At 38.6% G+C, this 23,858-nt stretch overlaps 1 protein-coding gene across 2 annotated transcripts in view; it reads left to right on the top strand.

Moving 5' to 3' along the window:
* The first annotated feature begins 1,713 nt into the window (after positions 1–1,713).
* The window catches only part of LOC120561314 (nuclear receptor subfamily 5 group A member 2-like), a 37,015-nt gene continuing 14,870 nt past the window's right edge, over positions 1,714–23,858 (top strand). Inside the window, exons 1-4 of one of the 2 annotated variants that reach the window (XM_039804377.1) lie at positions 1,714–1,934; positions 5,331–5,449; positions 6,642–6,783; positions 7,765–8,408. In XM_039804377.1, the coding sequence (XP_039660311.1) occupies positions 1,913–1,934; positions 5,331–5,449; positions 6,642–6,783; positions 7,765–8,408 (927 nt within the window). In that variant the 5' untranslated portion in view covers positions 1,714–1,912. Of the gene's footprint in view, positions 1,935–5,330; positions 5,450–6,641; positions 6,784–7,752; positions 8,409–23,858 lie in introns of both variants that reach the window. The other variant, XM_039804376.1, reaches the window with a different exon arrangement.

Genomic DNA, 23,858 nt, shown 5'->3' with positions numbered 1-23,858 from the left:
GCACACTAATGTAACGGACAAAACGGAGCTACGTTAGCCTGCTGCTGCTACATAGGCTGTCATTAGCTTTGGTTGATAACGTAGCCTTACACATTAATGTTAGGCAATGCTGCTCAAGAAGCTCAAGTGGATTTTTTGTAAAACTATTCACAGGGCATTTGTCATTATCTCCATCACTTTAAAAACTCACGTGAAGGCTTTCCCTCTCTTTTTCATATATAGGATAAAACAACGTCACGTGACTGGGCGGGGCAGAGGGCATCGCTGAGGGCAAAATAAAGGAACACAAGATTTAAGGATTTACTAATGATGAGCTTATCGTATTGATGCAGCCACAACAGGAAATACAAAATAAAAGGAAGAAAGAAAAAGTTTCTTTAGGCTCTTTCTCCGGAGGGACAGGTGAGCCAATCAGGGCAAAATGGGCTGTTGCACGGGCAACAATAGCCCGTACCTGTGCACGTCCCTGGCAGAGCTATTCAGTCATCTCAAATTAAAAGTAATGATGTATGTATATTTATATATCTTGTAAGGGTGAGCCCGAATAGTCGACTGATTCAACGATTTTATCTAAGGTTTCTTGATTCGACCGATCTCATAGTCGAATCGTAGAAGTTTCTGAAAGTGTTATGAAACAAAGGATCATTTGGGGTGCCGAACGTCTGATCTTACGTAGAATTGCTTGTTTTTTCCCAAGAAATCATGATTATATAATAACCTTTTTTGGTATAAATATCTGCACTAATTATAATACTTTTAATAACAACTGTTATGTGTACTTAGTAGCAGTGGTGGAATGTAACTAAGTACATTAACTCAAGTAACTGTACTCAAGTACACATTTGAAGTAGGTCCTTACTTGTACTTAACTAGAGTCTTTTCTTTTCATGCCACTTTCTACTTCTACTCCGCTACATTTCAGAGAGAAATGTTGTACTTTTTACTCGACTTTTTACTCCCCCTTTAAATTACGCCTATGCCAGCACCCTTAAAAAATTATTGCAAAAAAAACAACAAAATAGTCTGTGTTACTATTGTGAGCTAAGGAGTTCTGCTCTGGGAATATCACAACACTGAAAACCCAAAATCTAGATGCCGAGATAATTCAGAAAAGAATTCTGAGCCATTTTCATAAAAAATAGTGCATGTCAGCCATTAAGTCAGAATGACATAAATCTCAAATTTTCTCTCTATATATTTTTTTTATTGATACTGCATTTTGGAAATGTCTGCTCTTGCATGGATACATATCCAATTTCATTGTAACAACACCTCACCTTTGCGGTAATGGGCCTGTGGCTCAGCATTAATGGAAGTTTTCTCAGAATTGTCAGTGTACTTCTAGTTAGGCCAGAGTTTCCCCTATCATGATGCTCCAAAATGATGTTAAAATGCAGAGTTAGCACAGTAGAATAATGTTTTAAAGAAGTTACATTAAAACGGTTCCATGCACCTCTAAAGCTCTGATCCCAGACTCTCCCCTAAATGAAATAGTCTTTAAACGTTTGAATCATTTTGGCTGATTGCACATGAAGTGTGTCTCCTCCATCAGCAGCGCTCCGTTCTCCTGTCCAGGCATTTCCACGGAGGAGGCAGCGGAGCGTCTGTCCGTCACGTGACTCGGCCTCCACCAATGGCTGCGCGGCAGTCTAACTTTTGTGATAAGGGAAGCGCAGTAAAGAGCGAGCGGACTGAAGGAGTTTCACTCGGAGATCTTTAATGGTCTGCATCAACACGCACTTCTACTGGCTCTTAAAGCAGCAGTGTTACATTCACTGACCATACGGATTCCTATTGCTCTTTTTTTTCTTCTCATTTTGTTCCCCTCCGCATGCTCATGCAAGGTTGCAGCAACACATCCAGCTTTTAATTCTCAGACAATCATCACTAACTGGCTATAGCTGCTGTTCCAATGTTGGGAGACAAGGCTCACGGTAAGTCTGTCTATTATTCTACAGGCTGTGTTCTGCATTCACAGCTTCATTATCCATAATACATAAGCCTATGACTTCTTTTTTTTTCGAATCAGGAACCAACCAACTGAAACCCAGTAAATGCAGGTAAAGGTTGGAGCAAAAGCTGCATGCCATAACTCCAGGGCATCCACAGCTCCCTATAGTCTGTCGTGTAATTATTAGGATGAATAATTGTCTGATAAAGAAATTACAGCAATGCTTTATAGCCTAGCCAAACACCCCGTTTTAGCCCCGTTATAGATCGGCAATTAACTGAACCAACAACTCAGCTACAGTAAGAATGGAATGGCACTTTTTTTTTTTAAGTAGGTGAATTTAAAAAAAAAAACCAATCATTTAAAAATTCTACCATCAATTGTCAAATGTTATGGATAACAATTAACAAAAAATTAAATAGAAAATAATACAATAGAATAAAAGCCTATTTACTCAACTTAAAACCTTCTGACGGTGTTTAAAGAATCTCTTGGAATCCTAATAATGTAGCGAAACAACAAAATAAAAATAAAGAAATAGGTTAATTATTAAAAATGTAAAAAAAAAAATCGTCGCTATAATAGGCGAATAATAAAAATAAAAATAAAAATAATATAGCCTATATTATATGTAATTATATATTATTATAAAACTATAAAATATGAATTTGTAATTAATAACCATATTATTAATATAAGTATTATTATTAGGCCTGTCTGATGCCTGGTGCTCATGGCGCGCGCCCCCAAGGAGAGCCCTTGTAGCGCGCGTGTCCCCCGGACTGCTTCCTTGCTCGCGAGACGCCTCTGTTTCAGGCCTGCGCATCTGCAGCTGAATCCCCGCGCGCTTCCTGTCATCCACTTCACTTCCACTCTTTCTTTCGTGTTTTAATATTTAATATGGCGTGTTGTCGGCAATATCGGCTAATATAGAATATTTCCCATGTCATTGTGTGTTAGGCTGCTGCACACAGCTCCGGCGTCGACGGGACTCCGACGGCGGGCTTTTCCTTTTATTTTTCTTTATTTTTTTTAAATCATATTCATCACTATCAATTAACATGTGCTACTGAGTGAGTGATTCATTTCATTTAACTTTGTACACTTGCGGATACATTTCAATTCAATTTGATTTACAGTGTCAAATCACAGGAGTTATCTCAGGACACTTTACAGCTAGAGTAGGCCTGTAGACCCCGCTATCGTTTACAGAGACCCAGCAATTTCCCGCCCCAAGAGCGAGCATTTGGTGCGACAGTGGCGAGGAAAAACTTCCTTTAAACAGACAGTAACGTGGGACAGACCCTGGCTCTTGGTGGGCGGCTACCTGCCGCTGCCGGTTGGGACACAGAGACACTACATGTACATAAATATGATTCATAATAACCATAGCAGCTGGCTTCCTCTGTCACCTATAGTTTCACCTTGAGGTCGGTGGAGTCCGAGTCTGAATACGTCTTTAAACACGATACATGGCGTGTGCTAATGCGGCCATCTTTAGCTAGGCTATATTTGACTTTGGAGAATAGTTTGCCCGCCGTGATGAATCCAGTCTGAAGGAAATGCATGCCTGTGTGGAGCGGTTTCAAACTGGTGGAAATAAAAAAATAAAAAAAAGTTTGTCGTGTTAGGCTATATAGCCGGTTACTAGTTCGAGTGGACAAACCATAGGTTATATATTATCTTCCTTTTTTTAAATAGTTGTAACGTCTGTTTATCAGTCCGTATGAAGCCTACAGCATCGGACACGTTTATGATGTAGGCCTCATATTTGCTACAGTCTTGAACTGAGGAAGTTTAGCCTACTGAAAAAGGACCATTTTCATAATGTAGGCCCACACAGCAAATATTCTACATCAACGCAGATAATGTAGCCTATAGTATTAAAGCTGCTCAATTCATTAAGATATTTAGATATTTTAAGTATAAACATATTCTATATTATAGATAGATATATTGCCTACATAGCCTATAATATATTATTCTGTTAACAGGATTGTTATTAGGCTTTATTATATAAAGCAAATATACAGTTGTCTATAAATAGCATATACACATTGCATGGCTTTGTTATTATTATTATTATTATTATTATTATTATTATTATTATTATTATTATTATAGCCTACTGATCAGGCCTATAATTTCGATCAAATAAATACATAGATAAATTACCTATTTTCTTTTCTTCTTGCCTTTATTCGTTCATTTTTAATGTCAAATTAAATCGCATTAAATGGGACACAGCAACAATTACAACTCGACAGCACTGAAACCGTTTCACATTGTTCAAATTGCATTTCAATGAATGAGGCAAATCACTAAGAAATGTCATTTCAGTTTAAAGAAGGACGGCGCATTATTATGTCTGCGAATAGAAGAAACTAATGGTGAAACACGATCAGATTAAATGCCATCATTGTAACGAAGGCTCAAAATTAGCACCAGCCGCCAGCCTAATGCCGGTAAATATGCAAATGGTTGGTAGATTTCCTTTACTCGCCAGCCAAAAAAGTGTAATGTTAAACTATTGAGTGACTGGTAAAATTTGAACATTCACTAGCCATTTGGCTGGTGGACAAAAAAGTAAATGTTGCACTCTGATTGTAACCCACATTACGCCTGAACTGTATGGCTTCGTTTTTTATTGTATATTTTCTATATACATCACCCACAGAGAATTGTGCATGCTACATTTGCATTGAGCTAGTTGATGCATGTGCCTGTGTGTGTATGTGTGTGTGTGTGTGTGTGTGTGCGAACGCGCGTGCGTGCACGCGTGTCTGTGCGTGTGTGTGTTGTGTGTGTGTGTGTGTGTGTGTGTGTGTGTGATTATATAAATAAATTGATTTACATACCGAACGTTACGTTTAAACCACCATTCATTCACTGATTACAAAATGAATGACAAAATTCAGCTTGGCAATTTTTCATTTTGTGTGTAAGTAAGTAAGTAAGTAAGTAAAGTTTATTTGTATAGCACCTTTCACAGATAAAAATCGCAATGCGCTTCACAATAAAATACAATACAACAAATTAAAATACAAGAACAATTTAAATACAAATAGAAAACATAACAAACAACCATAAAAAAACACCTCGACTAACTAAAAGCCTGCTTGAATAGCAGAGTCTTCAATTGCTTTTTTTTAAAAATTCGACATAATTCACACAACGTAGAGAGGGAGGCAAGTCATTCCACAGCCTAGTGTGTGCTTGCGTGCGTGCGTGCGTGTGTGTGTGTGAGAGAGACTATATAAATAAATGTTTAAAATGACCATTCATTCATTGAATAACTTACTAAAATTCAGCTGTGCAATTTTTCATTTTGTGTGTGTGCGCGCGCGTGTGTGTGTGTTTGCGCGCAATTGTGTCCCAGGTGTCACTTTGAAGGTTATGGAATACACATATGATGACGACCTGGAGGAGCTGTGTCCTGTGTGTGGAGACAAAGTGTCCGGATACCACTACGGCCTGCTCACGTGCGAGAGCTGCAAGGTAACACATCCAACCTTCAACAGATAAAAAGATATATATATATATATATATATATATATATATATATATATATATATATATATATATATATATATATATATATATATATATATATATATATATATATATATATATATATACATATATACATATATACTATATATATATATGTAAGGAGATCTGGTGATTGGAGGAGAAACAACAATGTACAAATACATTGATACAATTATTCATCAAACATTTAGAGAGCAGAGAAGTTTTCATTCTCAGTTCAGGTCAACAAACATCACACAACGTAGAAAGGGAGGCAAGACATTCCACAGCCTAGTGTGTGTGTGTGTGTGCGTGCGTGCATGTGTATGTGAGACTATATAAATAAATGTTTAAAATGACCATTCATTCATTGAATAACTTATTAAAATTCAACCTCCAACCATCCAACCTCCAACAGAAAAAAGAAATTAAAAATAAAACTCATTCTCACCTTAAACAAATGGAATTAGACAGCCTAGTACTGAACACCAACAACTGTTATAGACTGGGTGGTAGTTTAATGTAGAAGAGGGAAAACGGATCTGTCCGACGTGTTGTTTACACTTCGTTATCTACCGTGCTTTTTTATTGTGAACAGCTCGATGCTTTGTTTAGTAAGACATAAACAGATATTGATTTTGCAAATATGCATGATGTTCAAAGACTGAGATGGCTGGTCACATGTGAAACATACATTTGCAAGTTATCTTGAGAAAGTCTGGGAGAAGAGAAAACAAGCTGAGACGATGAAAAGAGACGATTAGTAGATTTGTTTGTATGCACAGTTTGTCTTTTTTATTTAATATGTGTTTGTTGTCATCATTTACTGTGTGTCATATATATATATATATATATATATATATATATATATATATATATATATATATATATATATATATATATATATATATATATATATATATATATATATATATATATGTCTGTTGAATAGGCTGGTGGTGTCCATATGGGATGGGCCACATATTTTGCATGACACAGAAATAAAATAAAACTAACTAGCTAACTATAGTATTTGCTCTTTAAATGGCTGTTGCCATTGTGGTCAATATAATAACTTGTCCAGACGCGGCGTTTTATTTCGAGGGCTTTAGGTTTGCGTGTTAAAATGTTTAACAGCATTCATGTCTCTGTGTTTCAGGGCTTCTTCAAGAGGACGGTGCAGAACAACAAGAGGTACACGTGCGCGGAGAACCAGGAGTGTAAAATAGACAAAACCCAGAGGAAGAGATGTCCTTTCTGTCGCTTCCAGAAGTGCCTCAACGTCGGGATGCGGCTAGAAGGTACACTTTACACACCTGGAATTATAATGTATTAGTTAGTCTTTTCACCATAATATAATAATATTTATTGGCTAATAATGACAATAATATCAATAATCCAGGGCTGAACTTTGGGTCCTCCACTGGAGCAAAATTGAAATTTTGAGAGTATCAGACACTTCATTTCCTTCATTCTGTTGAATTTCTGTGCCTTTTTCTGCACTAAATGTATGGTGCAAATGTCTTTAATTATGTAATGGAAATTATTATTAGATATTTGGGGGGGAGGGGACATTATCGCTATATTTATGCCATTATTTGGGAGCAAAATAAAATCGTAGGGATTTATGCTTTTTTGCCACTGTTGCACATTTGTCATTGTGCAGTTCATGGTATTTTAATTCCAACAGTAATTTCAATAATGTACATGTGGGCACTTATTGTGTGTGTATTCATTTTGAAAGTCATTTTTACAATTTAATAATATGATTATATCATAAAAAAATAAATAAATAAATAAAAAGCCTTTACATAGCCTATTTTTTTGGTGATTTGAGTGCCGGTGGCTCTCATGTTGTTTCCTATACACATGGGATGGGATTCATTCCCAGACAGCAATGCAGGAAAGCACCTGCTTCCGTAGCAGAAAAAGGACACATTCTTGACTTACTGATAAAACCCCCGAGACTCCCCTGTTTTAAATCAAACGCTCTATTTAGACTACAAGAAGGAGTGGAGCTCCACAGACTCTGGGGATTCTTCTCAGCCCTAAAAAGGGAAGTCTAAATGACCAACATGTCCGTTATTTAGGGGATAGTTGGGGATACTGGTGAAATGCAAGTTCTGATTTGCCTCCCTGCTGTTAACAGTTCTATGCTTGTCTCGGAGTTTTTCAAAAAAAGGGTGGATCTTGGCAGCGCGGAAGAATTCAGTAGAGTCGGTGTGTTCATCTGTAAATCTGTTTTTCACCTCTTGTCTCTTGTGTGACAGCGGTGCGCGCAGACCGCATGCGTGGGGGGAGGAATAAATTTGGCCCCATGTACAAGAGAGACAGGGCCTTGAAGCAGCAGAAGAAGGCTTTGATACGATCCAATGGCTTCAAGCTGGAGAGTGCGGCGCCTCCGCCGGGCTCTCCTCTGCAGGCCGACTACGGCTTCCCCGGCTCCATGCACAGCCTGCCCGCCATCTCCAAAAGTCTGCTCCCCTCCACCCCGAGCTCCATCACGCCTACAGACTACGAGACCAACCTCTACGGACCCCCGTCCCTGGGCATGGCCATGCAGTCCCACGTCCCCCTCGCCGCTCAGTACCAGTACACATCCTTCCCCGGCAGGGCCATTAAAGCCGAGTGCCCCGACTACACCAGCTCCCCCGAGTCTCTGACAGGATACCCGTACCCCGACATGTACCCGTCGGCCTCGCCGCAGCCGCCCAGCCTGCCGCCGCTGGTGCTGGAGCTGCTGCGCTGCGATCCGGATGAGCTGGCGGTGCAGAGTAAGATTGTGGCTCACCTGCAGCAGGAGCAGAGCGGCCGCGGCCGGCTGGACAAGCCCAGCACCTTCAGCCTCATGTGCCGCATGGCAGACCAGACGCTCTTCTCCATCGTGGAGTGGGCTCGGAGCTGCATCTTCTTCAAGGAGCTCAGGGTGAGTCCTGAATCCATTTATCCTACATTTATCCTCATGCTCACACAGGCACATATGCGCACGCTCCAAATGGTGGAGGATAAGGTCACGTTTTACAGCTGAACACGACACACTTCTTTTATGCAATAGCCCAGTCTTTAGCACCGTCTTATTACAACACAGCTTTGGTTTGTCTCCCTTCCATTAACCCGGTTTCATACACATTGTACTCCAGTGGTTCTCGAACTTTTTTGTCCATAATGTACAAGCCAAGTACCCCATGTACAGTACAAAACATTTTTGGTATAAAAAAAAAAAAATAAAACCTTTATAGAGAGGTACAGCGCTGCACCTGTTTCGGCTAAACAACATTCTTGTAACTGAAAAACACGTAAATGCTAGCTTGCATTTCAAATGTTTAGAATCCATCACTAAATCCATTCGTCATCATAGCATAATGTGTTTTAGGAATGACGCGTTAAAAAAAACAAATAAAATACTCACGTAACCCCTGCAGCAGCTGTAATTGGCCCGACAATCAGAATGTGTTTCCATCTGTTTAGGAATGTACAAATTAAAACTGAAATTTGAAATTCAAAAACGGCCAAAAGCCAGAAGTGTCCCCTAACAAGCGCTCAGAAAATGTCTGGACTTTCTAACACTGGTTGCATCTTTTGAATACCTTCTCCCATCAAACGTGGGAGTTTCTTTGTGATTGTTGCGGGCAAAACTCCTTGATTATGAGGCACGTTTTCTTAAAAAATGCGATGGAATATGCGGGATATTTATGCAATTTTATGCGATGAAATTGCGGGAACTTGCAAAAATTGCGGTTTGATGAAAAAGAGAAAAAAAAGTGATTCCCCAACACCCTGCTTTTCGATGATGTTCACGTCGCGTAATTACGTCACTTCATAACGTTCCCATGGCAACAGGGGAAAATGGCTGCTCTTGTGTGAAGTAAACGCAACATTTTTCAACTGTCTGCTAAGATATATTATGGGACATTTTTGCAACAAAAATGCGGGGATTATGAAATGCGGGGATTATGAAATCATGCAATATTTTGCGCGGAAATCGGCAATTTATACGGCGAAAAGTGCGTCGTTTGAAAAAATGCGGCCCCTGCATAAATATGCGGACTTTGACTGATTATGCATTGAATTATGCGATCGCATAATCACGTTTTTCTGGAGGGACGGACTTATGAAACTTGGATGAATCCACCAACACTGGCAATATAGTACAAGTTAGGGTTAGGCATTGTATCAATATTACATGAGGCTAGATATCCTCTTAAATTTTGGATTTCGTATTATCGTGATATGAAATAAGTGTTCCTGGTTTTTCAGGCTGTGATGTCATTTTCTGAACTTACCAGACTGTTCTAGCTGCTCTTTGATTTGCCTTTACCCACTTAGTCATTATATCCACATTACTGATGATTATTTATCAAAACTCTCATTGTGAAAACATTTTGTGAAAGCATCAATTGTCAAGCCTACAACGTCGACGCATTATCGACATCGATGTATTTGGTCAAAAGTCTCCTGATATTTGATTTTCTCCGTATCGCCCAGCTCCAGTACAAGTCAAAAAACACACACATATATACATAGATATAGTGGAAATACAACACGATTCAAGTAGAAAGAAGTTGAGACACAAAGTGAAACCGTTGAGCGTGTCTGCACTGCGTTCTGGGCGCGTTGCGGTCCACGCGAGCAATCACGGCCATTCAAGTCAATGCTTGATATTCCACCAGCTGCACCACACCCAAACCATAATCTGAGCTGCTGTTAACTTGCGATTTCTGTGCCTTGCGACTCTGATGAATTTATCCTCAGCAGCAGAGGTGACTCTTGGTCTTCCTTTCCTGGGGCGGTCCTCATGTGAGCCAGTTTCGTTGTAGCGCTTGATGGTTTTTGCGACTGCAGTTGGGGACACATTCAAAGTTTTCGCAATTTTCTGGACTGACTGACCTTCATTTTTTTTAAAGTAATGATGGCCACTCGTTTCACTTTACTTAGCTGATTGGTTCTTGCCATAATATGAATTCTAACAGTTGTCCAATAGGGCTGTCGGCTGTGTATCAACCTGACTTCTGCACAACACAACTGATGGTCCCAACCCCATTAATAAGGGAACAAATTCCACTAATTAACCCTGACAAAGCACACCTGTGAAGTGGAAACCATTTCAGGTGACTACCTCATGAAGCTCATTGAGAGAACACCAAGGGTTTGCAGCGCTATCAAAAAAGCAAAGGGTGGCTACTTTGAAGAATCTAAAATATAAGACATGTTTTCAGTTATTTCACACTTTTTTGTTAAGTACATAATTCCATATGTGTTCATTCATAGTTTTGATACCTTCAGTGAGAATCTACAATGTAAATAGTCATGAAAATAAAGAAACACATTGAATGAGAAGGTGTGTCCAAACTTTTGGCCTGTACTGTATATATATATATATATGTTGTCTTCCCGTCCATCATGCAACTTTTAGTTTTTCTGGGTCCAAATTTAAATGAAAACGTTGTTTTCAACACTTGTCCTAACGTTTTTTTGTCACATTTTCCGATGTTTGCTGAGTTTTCTGCACTTTTTTATTGTGACTTTTTTATTGTTTTTTTCACACGTTTTTAAAGCTTTTTCCATCATTTTTGTCACTTTTTTCTATGTTCTTTTATAAATTCAATGAAAGTAGTGAAATGATCATTTATTTTACTTTTTTTATTTTACTGAAGAGTGTTTTTTTTGTGACAATTTTTTGTGAAACCCAAATTTCTGATACAGAAACCTTTTTCAAAACGGGTCAAATTTGATCCGATGGACAACACGAAGGATACACATACACATGCACATAGCTTTGCCAAAACAGAATAAGACAGGTTGTTTTTAAGATGAGATGACATGTTGTTGGTCCGCATTCAAGTTCACAGGCTCACAGGCCTTTTGTTTTACTATAACAAAATACATGAAATGCATGCAAAGTTCATGATGTGGTCTCGTATGCCCACGGTTCACTCACATCCACTCAGAATGGACTTTACGAGCACAAACCACAGTTGACAACAGCTGATTTTTGTTTGCAGAATTGTTTCTTTTTATAACAGTTTGTAGTAGTAGTAGTGATCCAGAGTGAAAATCTGCGGAATTTAGTGGACTGTTTTTCTGCTTGTGATGAAGAGATGTGTTCACATTCTGAGTTTAAAATTAAAATAAAAAATTAAATCTGCAGAAAAGTTGACAGAATTCTGCATACAGAGATTCTGTGTGGCAATGGTATACTCTGGTGTGCCGTATTACACATAAAAACACACTGTGTTCAATGCCAAAAATGCTGGAAAAAGCATCAAAACCATTGGAAAAAGCGCCAAAACCATTGGAAAAAGCGCCAAAAACATTGGAAAAAGTGACCTAAATTGATAAATCTGCGAGGGGCCGTATTTGCGAGTTTGACACGTGGTTTATAAGATATTATTATTAGTTATTATTATTAGTATTATGTTAATGATGTCGCAGCTCTAAAAATACAAAGTTACAGGAATGAGGAATGAGGAATGAATACTGTGATTCCTCAGTGCTGAACAGTAGCTGTCCACACACAAACACATCTTGGGATAATGATTGGACATACATCAGTGTCTCACTCCATCATCTCCAGCACTGTGTTGTCTTTGTGCGCTGTGCCACAGACACACTGCAGTATTGACACTTCAGAGGATTTAGTAACACAGTCCAATTGAAGTCCCATGCTGGAGAAATCAATACTGTTGTTGTGGTTAACTGTGATGCTGCTGACAGAATGGCTGAATACTAGTTTCGCTTTGCCAGACCTTCTTCCACAGCGCTGCGGAGGAAGGTCTGGCTAGTCCACAAAACATTCTGGGATAGGAGAAAAATGTGCTGTGGTTTATTGCCTTTCTTTAAACCAATCACAATCGTCTTGGCCAAGCGCCAGACGGAAAAACGGTGCCGCTGCAAATTAGCCTCGGGAAAGGAAGTTGTTTTGGTGGATCATGTGAACAGTCAAAAGTTGTTTTAGTCGTGCAACAGAAAACTCAGGTTGGACAGAGGGGAGGAGTGAAGAAACTATAGAAATTTGTGAAAAATGCTATAACAGCAGAGTGTGGGATTTTTTCCTTTGTTCCAAATTGATTATATTTTCTAACGCACTTGCACGGAAGAATACTTTTTTTTTTATAAAAATGAAATAAACTGATTAATTAATTATCAAAATAGTTGCCGATTAGGGCTGCACCACGTGAGGAAACTATGCGATAACGTTGAATATTGTGATAATGCTATAACTTGCGATAAATACACAGATATCGCCAAAATACAATCTAGGGTCTTTTTGTGAGTGTACCTGAGTCAAACTTTCGTTTAAAAGCATATTTAGGACCGAATCGCCACTTTTAAGATTTACTGTATTTTCGTTTTTTTGGTCAAATGGCCTTTTGAATGGGAGTGCTAGGGACACTCTCATGCTACCCTCAAAATAGCTATTTTTAAAACACTAAGAAGGCTCGACACAACATTAAACTGCTTTAAGTATCACCAGGGGCTCTACACCTTAACGAAAGCATTGACAACATTGTTTGTGTACCGAGAGTTTACTAAAAAGAAAGGTTTTGAACAACACAACGTAGCTCTTGTTGTTTCCGGCCGCAGCCATTTTATCATTCAAAAACAATCGATTTCCGAATGCAACGTAACAGGGAGGAGAGTAAAGATGGAAAGCTCCTAAAGCTTAGTTCCATATAAATGCACGGATTATTTTTTGTTTTGTCGTTATTGATAAACAATATTGACCTTGTAGTTGAAAAAGGAGCCTCATATGGAGTCCGTTCATTCGCATTCGGATATCGACTCATTTTGACTGCGAGGTGGTAGCAGCCAGAAACAACAAGAGCTACGGTGAGTTGTTCAAAATCTCTATTTTTAGTAAACTCTGGGTACACAAACAATGTTGTCAATGCTTTCGTTAAGGTGTAGAGCCCCTGGTGATAGATACAGATGAGATAAGGTGCGGATGAATAGAAATGGCATCATGCACAGTAGGAGGTGACGCAGAGTAATAAATAAATAAATAAATAAGCATAGTGCAGAATATTCAAATAGAGTTTATTTACTCAGAGCAGGTCTGCTCCATCCCTGCTTCACACTCATTCGCTTGTTTTATTCCTCCGACTGACACAGGCTTGTATATGTACTATGCACCCATAGGCGTAGATATGGGTGGGGATGCAGGGGATATATGTGATATGTGCCCGTCGGGTCCCGTCGGGTTCGGGCAAAGATCTTCAGCTCTGTTATACATGCTCAGAATCTGGTTCTAACCATATTTTGGCCGGACTCTTCACATCCGGGACATCTATTTACTTTGAAACCATACTAATCTACCTGATGAACAGAAGTGCATCACTTGTCAGTGTTTTAAATTCCTGCAACAAGTGTCAAGCTGAGTCTGGTTTCTCACTGTTTGGATTCTCTGCTTGCACCAAAACGGCAACACACACACAGCAGATGTGTCTCTGTACAAACTGCAAGACTGAAAGCTGCACAGTACATCCCAAATCTCCTACAGCAGAGATCTTCAACAGGGGGTCCGGGACCCTTAGGGAGTCCTCAAAGGTACTGCAGGGGGGCCACCAAATTATTGATTATTATTATTATTATTATTATTATTATTATTATTATTATTATTATTATTATTATCTTCTCAACATATTAATAGCCAAGATAAATCGGCTTATTGTGAATAATTTTTTAATTTTTAATTTTTTTTACATAACATTGATGCTTACTGGCCTGCAGGTAAGGTAGCCATTCACAGAAATAGTTAAGCTTCAAGGATTCACTGTGCTATATGTATGTTTAACATTACAACATAATGTATAAATATATCAATATCTCAATAATTATTACTTTAATAGCTTAATATTGTATGCACCATAAGGTATGTTCATATGAGGGCTTTACGCTGCTCTACACGTTATTGTAGGCCCAGTTTAACATGCGACTCAATATTATACAATACACAGTGGGGGTCCCAGCTCCGTCTCTCTTTCAGCTAAGGGGTCTTTGGTCTAAAAAACGTTGCAGACCCCTGTTCTACAGTAAGAGCCCCACTTGCTTATACTTTATCCATGCTACATTCACTCATATTTAGGGTTGGTTCACCTAAAATTACAATAAAAGCAAGAAAAGAAAAGAGCAGCAGATAAATTATGGAAGATAGGGCAACGTTACTGCATAAGTGATGTTATTAACATAAACACTCTGATTCAATACTCTTGTCATGCATGGACCACCAGAAGGCTTCAGCTGAATTAGGCCGGCCACACACTGGCTGCGTGGCGTGAGCGTCTCAGGCACGGCTCGAGCCCCACCGAAAACGCGTGCATGCTAGAAATAGAACCAACGCCTATTTTTCACGTGGCACGCAAGCGGGTTGGAAGCGTTTCCAGACAAAATAGAATAGGAAAAGATGTTTATATGTCATTTTGACACGAATACAGTACATATTAATACATGACATGTTGATTTTTGAAAGTCTCTAGGTTTTGACATAAATGCAGACATAAATGTAATAAAAAAAAAAAGTATTCTGTAGCCTATTTTGCCGTCAATACTGCCGACGTTGTGTTTGCTGTAATCAAGTCATATATATATATTTATGTTTAACATGAAGTATACTGCTTGAGTGCAGTTTATCTAAGGGAAACATACATGTGTACAGACAAGGCTAGCAGCAGCAGCGCCACGTAGCTGACACGCAACAGAAACGCCACGCTCACGCGACGCAGCCAGTGTGTGGCTGGCCTTAGTGGCGTTGTGTATGTGCCCAAATCATAATAATCGATACAAGTGTTATATATATAATATCACCTTTATTTATTCAGGGAGGGCCAATTGAGAGCAAGCTCTCATTTCCAATGATGCCCCGATTACATGCCATATCAATTTACAATACATATAAAAATCACTGAACATAGTAATTCATATATAATATACCGTTGCAATACACAGTACACACATATAACAAGTACAGAATGTTAAACAACTCAAAGTGCACATGTGCATCCAGAATACATGGACTCATTAAGAAGACATTTAAAGTGATTAAATGGAATCGGGCTGTTTAATATCATTAGAATCTGCAGGTCATTCCATTTATACGGAGCATAATACTCAAATGCAGTTTTGCCTATTTCTGTCCTAACAAATGGAATATTTAGGACCAAGGAATCAATAGTGTGAGTGCCATGGTGACAGGATTTAAAATTCAGCAAGCTTGTTAAATATACAGGGAATTTTGTTAGGCAAGGCTTTGTTAATAAATAAAATGCAGTGTCGCTCCTTTCTTAGAGCCGAAGAAGTCCAGCCTACATTTTGATAAAGGAGACAGTTATAAGAACTGAATCCATCACCAGATATAAATCTAAGGGCAGAGTGATAAACTGCATCAAGTGGCTTCCGTAATCTAAAACTGATAGAAACGTAGCTCAAGCAATCTGTTTCCTACAACTTTAGGTGAGGCACGATTTACTGTATTTAAAGAATGCCAATGTTAACACAGACAACGGCTGCTGTCTCTCCTGCAAACATTTTCTCACGCATCGCCAAAATGCTGTCTAACCATGCAGTTAGTTTGGTTTTATTTGTCCAAGTTTTGAGATATCTGCCTCTGAGCTTTCTGTCTCCCCTACAGAATGCAAGTGAATGGAATTTGGTTTTGTAACATTTAAAACTTTCAACAAACTTTCAACAAACTGGAGCTGTCGTTCCAGTTTCTCAGTTTCTCAACATCACACTGTCAAAGCTTTCCTTCTTCAGTAGAGAGGAAATCCTATAAAATTAGCTGACACTGTGTTATGATATCTCCAAGGATACAGTATCTCAGATTCTGGGCAATTACGACCAAAACTCTTTGCATGGCTAGATATGTGTGAGAAAATATGATTTTTTGTTGTTGTTCTTTTTTTAGAATTTGGGCGCATGAACTCTTTTACTGGTTAATTGAATCAGACTGTTGCATTGTCTGTGTTAACAGTATTTTAAAACGATACGGTCATTCACACAACACCACTTATACAGCAAAGTAATCTGACACAACAAATAAGCGTTTAACATCAGTGCATCCTGGCACTTTGTGTTCCTCCAATGATAATGATCTCGTACAACTGATTTTTATAACATTTCATTTGCTCTCAGTGTCCAAATACAGAACCCAAAGTATGAAAATGACTAAAGGTGTCGATTGAATGTGTCGTTGCTGAGAACATCCAGAAAGAGTTTGCCTTTTTTGTTGTTACTTTTGTACCTTCCCTTGTCTCAGAAACAAAGACCACATTGTGGTGCTGATGAGGGTTGTTGTATCTTCTCAGACTAACAACAACAAGGTATCTTTACACTGCCTGTGTAAGAAGGATACTTGGCTAAAATGCATTACTGATACAGGAGAGAAGCACAAAAGTGACTCCTCTTTCATTATCATGGAATTTTTAAATAAAATATGCATACGAATAACACATTACTATTCAATCCTTACCAAAATATACAGATTCCTTATGTACAATATATAAAAAAGTCCAATATATATTAAAAAAATTTTCTCTCCAATTTTTTCACATAAGTTAAAAGACAAGTACAATCAGGCTGATACACTAGCAAAAAGACATATTATAAATACTTTCATATAGTTTTGATAAAAAAGGAACACAAAAAAACTCTAACTACCCTAACCCTGCCTAAGTGGTGCCAATACATTTATTCAGTCTAAGCATAAGAGGCAATTAACATACACATAACATGTGAGAATAACAGTTGCAATAAAATCAAAGGATTTCAGAGTCCCTAGTTTAGAAGTCCCCAGCCTTTTAGAGTATTCAAGCTTTAATAGCTTTTTAGTAGTAACTGTTGTCTTAGTCTCATTTTTGAAAGCAGACACAGACAAATACATGTGTATGGTATATTAACCTCATTCCAGACCTGTGGCCCTCTGCAGACCACACTAAAGCTTGTCCACGTGTTTGTACATTCTCTGTCAAAATCACCGGTTTTCATTTGAGAAATCCTCTGATGCATAGGAGGTGATACATCAAAGCATTGATATAACTCTTACTTCATGTACAGTATGTTACAGCCTTGTCATCAGTGCCCAAAATTGGCGGGTACCGGCACTTCTTATTTTTGTCCACATGAGTCAGGGTTCAAAATTTACTTTTTTTGTCCACCCGCCAAATTGCTAGTGAATATCCAAATTTTACTCAATAAATTACTTCTTTTTTTGGGAGTGAAGCACACCTAACAGCCACTTGCATATTTTACCACCATTTGGCTGGTAGATGTAGCAAATATTGGACGCTGACAACCTTTCCTTCTTATTGTGTACCACCACCTCCTGCGGTGAGGAGGCAGACCCTAACCCCTAAATGCCTTTGTAACTGCGTCTCTCACATAGCAGCTTAACGCTGAGAAAACAGTGCTGAAAATGTCCTTGTTAATATGGATATTGGATAAACATATTATTGTAGCACTGGTCGCTGTAGGCTACTGTGCCTGTGCCCGGCCAGACCATGGTGGCCCGTCTGGCCTGTCAGTCGGTCGGTCACCAAATCTTTAGCTCTAGAGCTGAATATTACAACACTGCAGTGTTATAGCCTTCAGTTTATGTAGTCTTGATTTGGGGGTCATTTACATCTAAAAGGGTTGTAAATCTAGTTATTTAAGTAAATTGTACCATGCACCATGACCTCGAGCCAAACACCCCCCCAGAAGCTTTTTTCACCTGGGTCTAACATTGGGAGAGTTAGCGTAGAGTAGCGTTATCAGCTGAATAGCTTAGCGCAGGGGCTAACGGACCCACGTTTGTATCTCGTAAATTACCCCACTAATAATGCACGAAATGATACCAAACGTCTACAAGTAGTACAAATAGGTTATGCTCTCATAAAACGATGGATTGGAAAGTTTGTAAGTACACCAGAAGTTTATGTAAATAACACTTGCCTGCTGGCTTCTGCTCTCTGCTGTTGTTGTTGCTGCTGTAAGACGAGTGCTTAGGGCCGTCTACAAATTACATCACCGAAAAAAGATGCAACAAAAATATTTATTAATTTAACTTTTTTTTTTAAAGTAAGTGCTGTAGTATAACTAGCAGGAGACAAGTAATAATTGAGGTAAGTTTGGAGACATTACCTTATTTAATCATTGAATTAAAAAATATTTTTGTTGTAACTCTTTTCGGTGTAGTAATTTGTAGACGGCCCTAAGCACTCGTCTAACTGCAGGTAGCAGCAGCAGCAACAACAGAGAGCTGAAGAGAGCAGGCAAGTGTTCATAAACTTCTGGTGTACTTACAAACTTTCCAATCCATCGTTTTATGAGAGCATAGCCTATCATTTCGGGCATTATTAGTGGGGTAACTTACAAGATACAAACGTGGGTCCGTTAGCCCCTGCGCTAAGCTATTCAGCTGATAACGCTACTCTAGCTAACTCTCCCAATGTTAGACCCAGGTGAAAAAAGCTTCTGGGGGGGTGTTTGGCTCGAGGTCATGGTGCAAAGGACCCTAGGGTGAATTACTCCGAACCATCACTTTAACTTTAATCAAATAAAATGTTATTTCCCACAAAATAGTGGCTAGTGAAAATGCTGCGTGGCTAACTTTGGAAAACCCCTAGCCACAGTGGCTGGTGAGCAAAAGAGTTAATGTCAAGCTCTAAATGTATGTAATGAAATGAATAGAAAACCATGATATGAATGTAAATATATCCAAAACACATGTAATGATCATGTCATGCAACTGCTGAATTAGGGTACTGGCACCTTTTGGTACATTTCAGCCACTGCTTGTTATCATGTTGTTCAACATGTAGTTTGTGCAAACGTGTTTGTACTTTCTTTTGTTTTCATATTGTCATACAGTATACAAATGACTAGAAGCGTAGCACAACATTCGGAACCTGGCACATATGCAGTCTCAGCGGGTCCCTTTACATTCATACATTCATTCACACATAACTGAAGCAACAACTGAACACATGCATCTGCTAGGGGAATCAGTAATGAACCATTGTCTGTGGATGCACTCTTTTCCTAACCCACTGTACAACTACTGAGAATATTATAATTTATAAAAAATGCCTTCACGATTGTTGAAGTCTTTAATATGCGTTGGTTAAGGTCAGTGAAGGATGGTAATTTCATTTAAAGATCTAATTTTAAATGCAATATTTCTACATCCGTATAAATGAACGTCTGTTACATTCAAGCCATTGCCAAATGAGTTGATACAAAGCTAATTAAAGTGATGGTTCGGAGTAATTCACCCTAGAGTCCTTTGCACCATGACCTCGAGCCAAACACCCCCCCAGAAGCTTTTTTCACCTGGGTCTAACATTGGGCGAGTAAGCGTAGAGTAGCGTTAGCCGCTGAATAGCTTAGCGCGTGGCTAATGGACCCACGTTTGTATCTCTTAAATGACCCCACTAATAATGCCGAAATGATACCCAAAGGTCTACACTAGTATATGTAGGAGATGCACTCATAAACGATGGATTGGAAAGTTTGTAAGTACACCAGAAGTTTATGTAAATAACACTTGCCTGCTGGCTTCTGCTCTGCTGTTGTTGTTGTTTGCTGAGACGAGTGAGGCGAGTGCTTAGGGACATCTCACAAATTACAAACACACGAAAAAGTGCAACAAAAATATTTTTTAATTTTAACTTATTTTTTAAAGTAAGTGCTGTAATATAACTAGCAGGAGACAAGTAATAATTGAGGTAAGTTTGGAGACATTACCTTATTTAATCATTAAATTAATACATATTTTTGTTGTATCTCTTTTCGGTATAGTAATTTGTAGACGGCCCTAAGCACTCGTCTAACGCTGCAGCGCAAGCAGCAGCAACAGCACAGAGAGCAGAAGAGAGCAGGCAAGTGTTCGTAAACTTTTGCTGTACTTACAAACTTTCCAATCCATCGTTTTATGAGAGCATAACCTATATATACTAGTGTAAACCTTTGGTATCATTTCGGCATTATTAGTGGGGTCATTTAAGAGATACAAACGTGGGTCCATTAGCCCCGCGCTAAGCTACTCAGCGGCTAACGCTACTCTACGCTAACTCGCCCAGTGTTAGACCCAGGTGAAAAAAGCTTCTGGGGGGGTGTTTGGCTCGAGGTCATGGTGCAAAGGACCCTAGGGTAAATTACTCCGAACCATCACTTTAAGAGTATCAGCTCCACACAACTCTCTCTCTGTTATATTCAGAAAATGGTGTCGTCCGGCGACTTTCACGCGCAGAAAACCGAGCGAAGATAAGTACCTCTTCTGAAGAATCCATCATCAGTCATGTTTTTTTTTATCCTCCGTGTCCTCCTTGGCTACTAGCAACTGTGTGGAGGAGGGGTGGGGACTGTGCACGGTCACGGAAGGTTCGTATCATGTGGACGCGCCAACAGTTTTGTTGTCATTACTTAAAATTCCTCATGGGGGAGAAAGAGTCTACGCATTACAGCTTTAAATGTCTAAAACGACTATATCTATGTTATATATTTTGTTTACTTGTGTACTTACATTATCCCAAATGTTTTCAACATTGTTTAAACCCAGCGAGAGAATTTTCGTTCAAATCAGTGACACGTGTGTCACTTGGTTGCCTGTCAATGGCGTCATATAACCTTTAACCCCTCTAGTAGCAAAACACGAGAAATGCCTGGAAATACCAGGGGCACGTTCAAATCTCAAAATGGTGTGCACCGTTATGCAGTGGTTTCCGAGTTAAAAGACATGTTTTCTCGAAGCGGTGTGCAATGGGCTTTGAGGTGTTTTTTTTTCCTCATTTGGTGAGGTTGGTCACCCAATCAGCAGCGACATGTCTGTAAACTTGAGATTTTGAAAAGATGCAGGGTGCTTGCGCACACAACAGGATGTTCAATGCACCGCCATTTCACTTTAAATAAAGGTTTTTTATGTTTTTTGTCGGGGCTGAACATCGTTACAGTCTCACAAAATTGTACTTAGTAACAGTAATGCCTATTTTTTTCTGCCACACAGAATCATTTTTATTAATTACATGCCATTTTGCAACACAGTAATACAGTAGAGACCTAATTTATTGATATGATATTTCAATGTCGATCCAACTATTGATGTGCTACATTGTGACAATGTTAATGCTTGGTGGCTAAACCGTACGTTAACCTCTTAAGCCCGAGCGTCATACCCGATGCTGAGAGCCACTGCTCAAGCGTCCGTATTGGGAGTGAGAACGGGTTGTCAGACCCCATGGGGGGCTTTGTCTGGCTGAAATTGAGCCGCCAAAGCTGCCTACCAAAGGTCCCCAGTCCGCCCTGGAGGAAAATTACATATTATACATTTAAATGTCACTACAGTAAACACATCCCGTCTCAAAAGTATTTTTCGGCTTCTTTTCTATGCTTCTACTATTATCTTTTGCTAACCTTAAACCTAACCTTCACCAAGAGCTGTGAGTGCCTGAACAAAACCATAACACACATAATGCTGTAGTTGCTATGAGCAGATGTTGTATTGCAAAGGTGGATGCTGTAGGAAAACTATGAAGATATGTTCAATAAGAACATTTTGAGACTTGGCAGAGATGTTCATTAAAAAGCTTTCCTCAATATGCTGTTGAGAACTAGCATAAATATAAATGTTATTTCTAGTAAACACAAAAAATAATCTGTCAAACATTATTCATTTACTTATGATTAATGACTAATAATGTACAATACACAATATAAATTGCTGTTTAGGTTCTGAGAGACTTACTCAATGATATCACCGTGCTCATTAGGAAGATAGTGACAATTTGTGGTTAAAGAAAATGGTGGTATATTAGCGTGGAAAATGTATTTACCATTCTCAGATGTCAGAAAATATAAATTAAGGTTAATATTCTGTCAAATAAAGTGATCTTTTAGTTTGCATTAATGAATCCCCTCATAGGAAAACACAGACAGGCAATGGCAGCCTATTGTGCAATAAGGTCACATCAGCAGTTTTCTGGTTTTTCTCCCCATAACAACTGTGCAGCCTTATTTTGCCTCCTCAAAACCTTGTGTTATTCACATCTGATGTATTTCTTTTGACAGTCAGACCATTCTTATGTACAGTGGACAGCCAACATGGACAGTGAGAACAAAGCGGTGCATATTTTTGCCAAGAAAGCCGTGCAAAGAAAGAGCTGTTTCCCTCGGCTGGATAATTACATTCCATTCAGGCGATAACAGCGAAATGTCTCCTCTGCACTGCTCTGCTCTCGCTGCACTCGTCTACATTGTTGCTAAATCGCGAGCAGAATGGAAGCTATTGATTTCTGCAGTTCCCCCAGAGGTGGTCTTTGTCGTGTCTTGTGTTTGACCTTCCATTCACCTGTTGAACATGGAAGATGTTGCAGAAGGACTGAACACAATGTACATAATAAATGTTCAGCTACTAAAGGCAGCACACACAACACATTCAAATTAAAAGTAACATGTTCGAGAAGGTTTGCAAATAGATGTAATGGATAGCTACTCTGAGCTACAAAATATTGTAACAGTATTGGAAATTGGAGCAACCGTTAGAAGATATTTTGTTAACACCTTCTATGACACCCATGTCTATCATGCATCATAAACACACTTATAATGCATTATAATCTGCTCATAGCACTGTATAACCTTAGTTATAAGCACTCATAAATATTCATAATGTTTTATAACAGTAATCATGACACATTATAAAGCATTTTATAAAGACTTAGAGTATAAGGTATCATATCATAAGTATCATAATACTTCATAATTGCTGGTCAGTCACTGATATTATTTTTGCTAGGATCATACATAATACATTGTAATACATAATAATCACTGTTATAATGCATTAATGTGACTATTTAGTTTTGTGACATTTAAGTGCTTATTGAGTGCTTTAAGTAAAGCAATAAAAATACAAGGAAGTTGTAAGTCACTATAACTTGAAAAAAAAAAAATTAATATATTATATTACATTATAATTAAATATATACAAGAACAACACAGAAAACGGTGTAAAATATATGTATTTGTTTAACGGGTCATAACAGAAATTGAGTACTCCAATTTAACACGTCTTTTTGATGATGAACAACTCACTGATGGACATTTCACCAATGTAGTGTTTCCCGAAAAAACTTACTCTAAAGACTCAATTGACTCCACTTATAGATAATGCCCGAAACAATTTCTACTTTGCCTGTAGTTTAAAAAAAAGAAAAGAAGAAACAGATCATAACAGACAATAAGTACTGTACTGGGAGTGCTGGTAAGGTGATCCAATTTGACACAACTGAAAGATGGACTTTTTATTTTTATTTATTTACATTTTACTAATGTGATTTTTCCCCCACACTTTACTCACTCTAAACACAACCTTGATTTTAGATAGGCTTCAATGTATTACAAC

Source organism: Perca fluviatilis, chromosome 6 (genome assembly GCF_010015445.1).
Source record: "Perca fluviatilis chromosome 6, GENO_Pfluv_1.0, whole genome shotgun sequence".
NCBI lineage: Eukaryota > Metazoa > Chordata > Actinopteri > Perciformes > Percidae > Perca > Perca fluviatilis.
This window is presented reverse-complemented; position numbering and strand designations above follow the sequence as displayed.